Source organism: Papaver somniferum, chromosome 1, assembly GCF_003573695.1.
Source record: "Papaver somniferum cultivar HN1 chromosome 1, ASM357369v1, whole genome shotgun sequence".
In the NCBI taxonomy this organism is placed as follows: Eukaryota; Viridiplantae; Streptophyta; class Magnoliopsida; order Ranunculales; family Papaveraceae; genus Papaver; species Papaver somniferum.
In genome coordinates, this window is record NC_039358.1 from 14161411 (window position 1) to 14172115 (window position 10705).

The following is a 10705-nucleotide window of genomic DNA, read 5'->3' on the forward strand; positions in this document are numbered from 1 at the left end:
AACGTGGTTAATAGTACTAATAAGGGAGAAAGTTCTGGTGTTGCTAAGATAATTGAAGCTTGTTCATCTGGGTTTTTTTGTGCTATTAAAGATTTAACTTCTCAACCCTTATCTTGTTCTTTCAGTCTCCAGGCAGCTGCAAATGTGAAAGGTTCATGTTCTTTTTCTCTCTCTGTATTATCATCTTTTTTGTATGCTTTTCCCTCTGTTGTTTCTTTAACTATAAAGGAACCTAGTTCATCTTCTGTTAATGACTCTTCTCAATCTTCTTCTTGCCCTGTGCATTTATCTCCTGAATTTTCAAACACTTCTGAACATTCTTTCTCTTTTGACCCATCCTTCTTAACTCATGATAAAAAGGGTAAAAGATCTAGGACAAGCTTTGAATCCATTTATGAAGGATCTAGTTCTAGCTATACTTCCTCCTTTATGATCCCTACTCCTAATTGGGCTCATATGGTCTCTTTACCTCCATTCTCTCCTCCTGTTAGGTTATCTTTCAACGTGGGTAAAAGTGGTTTACCTATTTCTGAAAATGTGGAGTTGAATGTTTACTGGTCAGCCTCATGTACTACTATTTCTCAAACCATGTTTTCAAGCTTTGGGGTCATGGTTAACTCATCCACTGAGCTTAACTACTCTTCAGACATTTTGTTCAGTCAATCTTCAGAGATGTCAGATTTGAGTGCTCAAGGTTTAGAAAGTTGTCTTGATAAGGAAATTATTTATGAAGCCACTCCAATTGTTGTTCTTCCTCCTAAACCTCTTATTACTGAAGAAGATTTCGAAAATGAAGCAAACTCATGATGATGGAACCTATGGACTCTATGGATGCGGAGCCAACCTCGGCCCATTACCTTATAAGTTTTTCTTGCTGATCTTGTTTTTTTTGTTTGCCATATTTTTGTTTTACTTAGCTCTTTTTTCTTCTCTAGTATTTTGTTTAAACCTTGTTGTTCATAGTAATTTTTTAGCAACATGAAGTTTATATGTTGGAATATGAATGGTGTTGTTCGGATAAAAAATGGCTTCACCTTTTGAATATTTATCATAAATTTAAACCAAATGTTATTTGTCTCTTAGAAACTATGGTTGATTCTGACACAGTTAGCCAGTATAGCCATCATCTCCCTTATGACTCTTGGTATATAATCCTTGATGTTGGTAAATCAGGTGGACTAGCTCTAGGTTACTTTGCAAATTCAACTATTGAAGTGGTTGGTAGTGCTTTTAACATGATACACATTGTTTGTGACATTACTCTGATTACTAAAAACTGCATTGTGTCCTTCATTTATGGTTCTTTGAATACTCTGGGAATGAGAAATCAATGGAATTATTTGCATCATTTTAATGAAGATGGTAATAAACTTTGGGTGTTATTGGGTGACTTTAATTTTATTTTACATGATTCTGAACAACAAGGTGGTATTCCAGAAAATTCTTTTCCTCCGGATTTTGTTAGAAATAGTCTAACTCAGCTAAATATGAATGAAATCTTTGCTTTTGGTAACCCATTTATGTGGTGTAATAGAAGGTTTAAGAATCCTGCTGATTTGATTTTTGAAAAACTAGATAGGGGTTTTATGAGTGATAAATGGGTCTCGGTTCTTCCTCAAACTAGGGTTACTAATCTAGGTAGAATTTATTCAGATCATAGTCCGATTTTATTAAAATGCTTTCATCATGAAAAAGGTATTTTTATCCCTTACAAGTTTTGCAAATGTTGGCAGCTAAATCCCGAATTTAAGAGTGTTCTTATAAATTCTTGGGATAAAAGAGTTAGTGGTTCTCCAAGTTTTGTTGTTGCTAGTAATCTTAAGAATCTTAAGCAAGACCTCAGCAAATGGAACTTGAATTCTTTTGTCCACATTAAAACAACTATAACTTAGTTAAACTCAGAAATTGAGAAGCTCCAGTTATTACCTTACTCTCCTTCTATAGGTTCTTATATTTTAAGTTATTCCAGGCAGCTTCACTATTGGTATGAGATTGAAAACACTTTTTTTTTTTAAAAAATCCATAATTGATTACTTTAATCATTATGACAGAAAACACAAATTTCTTTCACAATTATGTGAAGTTAAGGAATATGTATAATACTATTCATACCTTGAGGGACAGTCAAGGTAATTGGTTAGAAGATACAGAGTAAGTCGTGTTGCTTCTTTCTAACCATTTTAAAAGCATATTCACCTCAAGTATGCCTAATGTCAGTCAAGGTAATTGGTTAGAAGATAGAGAGCAAGTCGTGTTGCTTTTGTCTAACCATTTTAAAAGAATATTCACTTCAAGTATGCCTAATGCTGCTGATATTGATATGGTTATTAAAGACGTTCAACCTATTATTACTGATGAGATGAATGTTCAGTTAGTGGAAATTCCTACTATCGAATAAATTCACTCCAGTGTTAACAATAGGGCTCCTTGGAAATCATCGGGGCCTGATGGTTTTCCAGGAGGGTTTTTTAGAGATAACTGGGAGGAGGTTTCAGCTGAGGTCATTAATCACGTTCAATCTTTCTTCCGTAATAAGTATCTCCTTAAACAATTCAACCACTCTTTTATTGCTCTTATTCCTAAGGTAAGTAGCACATCTTCTCCTTGTGACTTTAGACCTATTAGTTTAACTAATACGATCTATTAAATCATTTCTAATATTTTAACAAATCGTGTAAAGCCTTTACTTGATTATCTGATTTCTCGTTTCAGTCAGCTTTTATTGTCAATATGCAAATTCAAGATAACATAATTATAAGTCATGAAATTTTATACTCTTTTAAAACAAGGAAGAAGAAGAATAATTATAAAAATGGTCATATGGAAATTAAACTAGATATCTCAAAAGCTTTTGATAGACTAGAAGGACCTTTTATAATCATTGTTTTTAAAAAACTTGGTTTTTCTGAAGTTTGGTGCCAACTAACTTATCAATGTATTAGTACAACTTCTAATTCTGTTTTAGTTAATGGGTCACCGGGAGATATATTTTTCCCGACTAGAGGCATTAGGCAGGGAGATTGTCTATCTCCCTACATTTTTATCGTATGTATTGAAACTTTGTTCCAACTTTTGTTAAAAGGTGAAGAAGATAATTTAATTTAAGATTTTAAACTTAGGAAAAACATCCCGTCTATCTCTCAATTATTTTTCGTTGATAATTGCATGCTTTTTGCAAAAGCTTCTTTATATTATGCTATAAACCTTATGAAGGTTATCAATAACTTTGTAAACGCGTCTGGTCAAGCTATAAATTTTGAGAAATCTGGTTTCTTTAGTAGTGCTAAAATGCATCATAAGCATGTGAAAATGTTGTCTAGGACATGGGGGATTAAATTTCTGAGTAGGAGTGAAAAGTATCTGGGCACCCCATTGTTTGTTCAAAGAGATAACACTAAGGCTTTTCAATTCCTTATTGATAAATTATATGCAAGATTGATTAATTGTAAGAGAACAAACCTTAATGTGGCTGGGAGAACAATTGTCACTAAACATGTCCTTTCTAGTCTTGTTGTGTATCATATGTCTTGTTTTCCTTTCCCTAAAAAAATTACTTCTCAAATTAACTATATTCAGAGAACTTTTTGGTGGTCTAAAAGAAACCCAAGAAGGGCAGTGTATTGTCGTTCTTGGACTGATATTGGAATATCAAAAGCATGTGGTGGTCTTGGTATTAGAAATTCCTACGCCATTAACATAGTCTTCGTATCTAAACTGGGTTGGAGAATTTGTAAAAATCCCGACCAATTGGTTTCTAAGTTTTTAAAAAGATAAGTATTATCCTGATCAAAATCTGTTGTTAGAGATAGATAAGTTTGCAGATACTTCCTCTTGAATTTGGAAGGGTATAGTTAAAAGTCTGGTCTTCTTAAAAGATAATATTGTGAGTAAAATTAATGATGGTAACTCTACAAAAATTTGGTCTTCTAACCGGGTACCATTGTGCAACTCTCTCCCGATTTCGGTTAATTCTAACTATAATGATTTTATTTTTGTGAGTGAGCTGATAGATTCTCAGAACAATAATTGGAATGTTGGCCTTATTTACAGTTTGTTTTCCCCTGATGTTGTTAAAGAAATTAGGTCTTTAAGTTTAAATACAAAGGAAAAAGATAGCATTAAATGGTTACACACTAAAAATGGTGACTTCACTATTTAAACTGCTTACAAAGTTTATATGAATGACACAAGCTCTACTGATGAATATTTTTTCTGGAAAAAGGTCTGGTCTATTGATTGCCTGCCTAAGATTAAATATTTCATGTGGAAACTTTTTGCTCAGGTGCTTTCGGTAAACTCTTTACTTAAAGTTTATAATCCTTCTGTTGATGATTGTTGTCCTCTTTGCAAAAATGGGGAAGAATCTCTTACGCATTTGTTTTTCATCTGCCCTATTTCGTCTCTTATTTGGTTTGTGTTGTCCCTCCAACATTTGGTGAGTCTAGATTTTGATTGGATTGAAGACACTTTTCTGTTGTGGTTTTACAGAGCCCTGGGTAGTTTCCATTATCCCGTGAACTGGCCAAGCATTGGTGCTATTATTATGTGGAGTGTATGGAAATTATGATGTGATGTGGTTTTCAAGGGCACTAAAATAAATCTTGATAGAGTAATAGTGGATATCAAAAGGCAGTTTAAGAATTATATTGCTCCTCCTCAGATTAAGAAGCATATTAGAGTGGATGTTAAAACACCCTCTCAGTATGTTGATAATATTATGCTCATTGATGGTTCTTTCAAGGATTTTAATATGGATGTTTGTATTATTCTCAATGAAAATGCAGGTAGAGTAAAAAGATCGAGAGTGGACTTTGGGCTGATTACAGATGCAGTGACTGCTGAAGCGACTGCTCTAATTTTGGCCATCTCCTGGAAAAAGGAGATGAATCTTCCTAAAATCCTGTTTGTCAGTAATTGTCCACAACTGGTGGATTTTGTTAATGAACGCAAAGGTGATGTATAATGGAGAAGCAAAGATCTGTTGGATGATTGCCGGATTTCCTTTAATAGTTGTAATAGTTATAAACTTGTTTATATTCAGTGTCTTAAAAACAAACTAGCTGACTGGCTTGCACGTCGGATTAGGAAATTCAGTTTGAAAGATATTTGGGCCTCTTTTCCTCCTTTTTTGGACTCTTTAATGAGGAAAGAGCCTCCAACTTCTGTTTGTAACTCTCTTTTAAGTTAATTTGATTGTGTGTTTTTTAGAAAAAAAAAAAAGAAAAAACAATATACCTCCAAGAAAATTAACAAACATATTTCATGTTGTGCTGTGCAATTTATCGTTAACTGTTAGGTGTTGTAAGTTTTATATGAAATGAAAAAAAAATATATCTAATTTTTTTTGTTTGCCTATTTTTTTTTGGAATCCTGACTCCGTCACTCATGACGTTATTATTCAACCAACTCCAATTTAAAGGAGTTTGGAATCCTTGGACGTAATATAGAAAAAACCCACAATACAACAGGGTGAAAAAGTAGAAAACGAAAATCAGCCCCTTCATTTTCTTTTAATTATTTTTTAAATTAATAATTAAAATAAGTGGCATAATCTTAGAGCAACCTTTACTGGATGAGAAGAACTAACGTACTTTTTATCATGCAATGTCTTCCATTTTGGAAAGGTTCCTTCTTCTTCAAATGCAAAGCTGCTGCTGCTTTACCGGCGTTTTCCTTGTCCGGATCTGGAACCGGCCTTTTTCTCGACCGTTCCTTCAGCAGATTCCTTTTCCAGAATTTGAACCTGACGTTTTAAATCGCTTATATACGACGCACAGGGGTGCCCATATTCCAACAGCTCAGATACTTTTTCTGATGTCTTTGTTGCTTTGTCCTCCAGCAGCGTGTACTGGTTAATTGTGGCTTCCCGATCATTGATTTGGAAATTGAGATCATCATCTTGGTATTTGGACATATCAGCTCCTAGCGTTCGGAGATTATCAAGTACCCTGCATATTGCTTCCTCGACACCCTCTAGGCGTTCCTCATCATTATGATAGTCGACGTCATCCTCACATTGTGATTTTTGCAGCATCCACTTCTTAAAATGCTCATCCTCTAGGAGGGGGGAGTCGGAAGATTTTAAAAAGACCGACATATCAGCTTTCATCTGGAATAGCTGTTTTTTTGCTCTCAAATCATGGTAAGCAGCATCCTGAAGAGTCAGCTGGTCTTTAATGTTGAGATCCTCCAGTATAGGCTCAAATTCTTTAAGGATTTCCATGTCCTTGGATGCATCAACAATGGATGAATAAAGGCGTAAAAGCAAATTGGCGCATGTATCTTTGTGAAATCTTAGAAGGGTGCTAATCTTTACTTCATCGGAGAAATTCGTCGGATCTCTAAGAATTTGCAACATAAGGTTCCTGTGGATATCGGAATGTTTATAGTCTTCCGGGCGACGTCCACCCTCCAAATAATCCATCTTCATCCTGAGAGCTCTCTGGTTCATCGTTTCCATTTCTTTTTTCTCCAAACGAATTAGGGTAAGGGCTTCGTTATCGCGAGGTTGAGCCCCTTCATAGACCTAGGATTTTTTTTACTTTAGGATTTTTTTTTTTTTTTTACTTTAGAAAAGATGGATGAGTTGGACAATAATATACACCAGCAGCCCAGCAGGGTATATATCAATAAAAATATTAGACGCTTGCTGGGGTTGCCCTTCAATTCAAAGTCTCCTCTGAGGTAAGCAACATCCATCCATTCCCTCATCTCCTCACCTTCCCTTTTCTTTTCCAGCTAATCCAACCAATACTGCCTGCTTCTCTCTTTTTTCTTGCACAACATATGTGGTGTAGTTCCATACCAGCAGAAAAACCACAATCCTAATTCTTGTGCCCCTGCGCCATAAAGGGTTATCATTATTATTATAAAACTTCTAATGAATTTTTGAATTATGCTATAAGAAAAGTATGAGTATAAATGAAGATCTAAATCAATAATTTAAAAGTTATGGAAAGATCTAGTTTGCTCTTGAGGAGAACCGCTAGAAGTGCACTCCAGTAAAAAGAATTTGGCCAAGCCATCATGATATCCATGATTTCCTGGATTCAATATAAATGATTAACTTTTTCATTTTTCACGGATTATTTCAAGAAAATATGATGAATTTTATTGCATAAACTGTCAAAATCCATGCAAAAAAACAAAGAACATTGATTCCAAATTGTTATTTAGTGGTATGTGGTGTAAGACTATAATTCATTCTTCACCATCAGGTTTTCTGATTAGACCCACCACTTCCAATATCTCGAATCATATATCCTTCTTCATCATCATCACTCTCCTTCCTGTCTAAACAAAGAAACAATAATCAAAAAAGAAAAAGTTAAAAAACCAAAAAAATCACTTTCTCCAAAAAGCACTTTTTAAATTTCTCATTCACCTGTCTATATACTACAAGCTGCTGCTTACTGCTACTGCACAAAGAAATTTGAAAAAAAACAAAAATGGATGAATCTTGGAGAATGAGGATGGGATTGAACAGTCTACCAAGAAGAAGATCAACAGAAGAAACTTCATCGGATCGATTAATGATGACGACAATGAGAAGAAATAATAACAATAGTTCTCGGATTATTACAAATGAATCGGAAACATCATCATCAACAACAACGACAACAAGTCTTGATCCAGAAAATTTCTGTGACGTTTTCGGAGGACCACCGAGAAGTATAATTTCCCGCCAATTCTCTTCAGGAGATTTGATCACTGGGAATTTAAAAACAAGTACAGAAACATTTTACGAGGGAATGTTCAGATCATCTGAATACGTAGATCGGTCGAAAAATAATGGAAAGAAGATATTACCTTCGAAGAAAAAGAAGATCGACAGTGGATTTTACGATGATATCTTTGGATCAGATGATGAAGATAAAAGGAGATCAAAGTGGAAATCACCATCATCTGAATATTCGAATACTAAGAATCAGAATTTGAAATCGAATTCATCGTCGGTGTTGAGCTGGGAAGGAGAATTGAGTCCGCTTCGTCCATCCATTGCTGAAGATGATGTTTTCTTCGATACATTCACGTCTACGCTCAGGTACCGTTTTCACTTTACTTCAACAGTCAACAGTACTTTTGTTTCTGCTTTATTTTGACTTTCTTTGACCTTGCTTTTGACTCCAATGACCAAAAAGTTTTTCTCTTCTGTTTTTCCCGAATTTACGGGTTGGAATACCGGAAAATATGGGAATTGTTTGGTTGGCCGGATTGAAAATTGTTCGAGCAAAAAATAAAGTTAGATAGAATGACGACCCTTTTAGCTTTACAGGTTACTCGGTCGTGCACTTGTGCTACATATCAATCTCATTCTTATAGCTTTCTCTTTTTTTACACTTTGTCATGGATTTTAATATTTTTAATGTGCGGGAAACTCTTTTTTTTTTTTTTTTTATAAGAATGTAAAATTATACTATCTCAGGAAAAATGATACTTTAATTTTTTCAATTTGGCCTATTTTTAGGTTAAAATGAAAAAAAAATGAAAGTATCACTTTTCCAAAAATAGAAGAAATACTAACTAACAAACATATTATAATAAGTGTGTAATTTTATTCCAAACTTTTATTTTGATTGTGCCGAAAACTCACATCAGATTTTATAATATGGATGGGGAAATCTGTATTAGTAAAACCTAGTGTATTTGTTTGGGGTAAAAAGCTTCCGGAGCATGGAGGCAATTTTAAAGAGATTTTCTGAAAATAGATTTAGGAGTAACTGCCGTCAGTCACTTTTACATACTTGACTATATCCGGGCGAGATTTTATGAACTGCATGATGAGAAGCTGAATTTACTCTTGAACCTTGATTACCCCAAACTGTTAATCTTGGCATAAAATAAAAAATAAAATATTACAATATACACTAGCAAAATGATTGGAGAGCTATGTATCCTGTAAAACCAACAAGCACTAGGACTCATACGAAATAGGGAAAAGTAATGGAGATGTTACGATCGGGTTCAATAAAGAAAACAAACCACATACTGCTATTTGGGTTGTGGTTGAAAAATAACAGCCTCAGTTTTTTATTCCCTTGAATATTTGAAATGTCCAATTAAGCTGACATTGAAGTCTGAAATTCCTCAGGCCAGTTAACATCCCAGGTCGTCGGCTGTACACATCTTCGATGCTGGTTGATGAACAACATAAGAAAGCATCCACCTCGGATTATCCATGGATTAGTAATAACCATGAGAATCACAATAATCAACATGATTATATCATGAATATCAGCAACAATAATCACAATCACAATAGAATGAACTCATCAACAAGGTTTGCATTTTCTCATAGTATATCATCACCAGAAACAATTAGTATCGACCCGAACTCATGCACATCAAGTTCATTCACTAGTAATAGTGTACCGAAAGAGAACGGTAATCCTGGAGAGTCACCATCCTCTGTTGTTTCTTTGCAAAGAGAATATTATCCAACATTTGATCAGATACTAAAAAGTACTAACCGCCATCATTATCAAGATTATAAAATGTCTCCACAAGAAGAAGAAGACCATGAAGAGGTGATGAGGTCTTCTTATGTAATTGAGATTAGTCCAGAAAGAAAACGAGAAACAAACATAGATAAAAGGGAATCTGTAGGAATCGATGAAGCAATTGCTTGGGCAAAAGAAAAGTTTCAGAGTCAATGTGCGGAAATAATCCAGGAAATAACAAATCATCAACAACAACAACATCTGCATCAAAAGATTTCTCTGAGAAGTTTCAGTCCAGCAAAGCCAATTACACAAAGAGAAGGTGATATTCTTCTTCAATCATGCAGCTTCAAATCTCTATTGTAATTTGAACCCCAGTTGAATTTCTCCTTTTAACTTTTGCAGATAAATTTCTTACACGAGAGAATGGAATCAGAAAATGAAGTAATGAACAGTTGGTGATTTTGTGTGTGCTTCTAGTTTAGTATTACGTTTTTTGTGTATGTTTGTTTGAAGTGTACATGATCACACTTGCATGTACCAACATTTATGCATCCCACTGTATTACAATTCATAAACATGTGTGAATATGAAAATAAAGTTGATGTTTTGAGATTTTTTAACCCGGTATTTTTAAGGGCGACCCAAAAAGAATTAGAGGTGATTAATAAAACAAAATAGAGTTAATATGAAGTAAAATCAACCTAACCCATATATCTAAATTTTTGTAATGGCTAATATGCCCTTTATAACCGGTAATTAATAATTATAATCGGTAATTAGTTTGTACATAGTTAGTGTTGGGAAAATTATTTGAGTAATTTAGTTTAAAGTTTTAGAGTGGAAGAAGAAAAAGAAGTGGGAGATTTTTTTTTTTTAAACCAACAACAAACATGGATGGTATGAAGAAGAAGGTGAGAAAAATCATAAAGAACATAATGTCGAAGGTTTCACGACGTTTAGAGATGACGATTTGGGGTATTTGTTGAATGATACAAATTTTTGTGGAGGAGAAGAATCCTTAGATGAAGACTTCATGGAAGAAAACGAAAAATCACAGGAGATCGAAATTAATAATGGATAAAATGTACAGGTTTTGTGTTAAGAAACTCAAATACTTATTTAGTGGGCATTTGTAACATAAAAAAATCGATTTTTCCATGGATTCAATGTCATGAAATGACCATAATCGTTAGATAATGAAATACCACATCTACAAATTATAATATATTGCACCATAATATATCTACAATCGGTAGTCTCGT

At 34.1% G+C, this 10705-nt stretch overlaps 2 protein-coding genes across 3 annotated transcripts; one reads left to right on the forward strand and one right to left on the reverse strand.

The window, feature by feature from the left end:
- Positions 1–5407: 5407 nt before the first annotated feature.
- Positions 5408–7516, reverse strand: LOC113279546. The gene is made up of 3 exons (XM_026528238.1): positions 7385–7516; positions 7237–7293; positions 5408–6839 (listed from the first exon to the last, which is right to left on the reverse strand). The coding sequence occupies exon 3, from the start codon at positions 6458–6460 to the stop codon at positions 5660–5662; it is 801 nt and encodes a 266-aa protein (XP_026384023.1). The 5' UTR covers positions 6461–6839; positions 7237–7293; positions 7385–7516; the 3' UTR covers positions 5408–5659.
- On the forward strand, positions 7177–10060 carry LOC113279536 (probable myosin light chain kinase DDB_G0279831). 2 transcript variants are annotated; one of them, XM_026528232.1, is made up of 3 exons: positions 7185–8044; positions 9092–9762; positions 9846–10060. In XM_026528232.1, exons 1-3 carry the CDS (start codon positions 7449–7451, stop codon positions 9881–9883), a joined length of 1305 nt encoding a protein of 434 aa, XP_026384017.1. In that variant the 5' UTR covers positions 7185–7448; the 3' UTR covers positions 9884–10060. The 2 variants fall into 2 exon arrangements, with proteins under 2 accessions (XP_026384012.1, XP_026384017.1); XM_026528227.1 differs by lacking the exon at positions 9846–10060 and having other exon boundaries at positions 7177–8044; positions 9092–9839.
- The last annotated feature ends 645 nt before the right edge of the window (positions 10061–10705 follow it).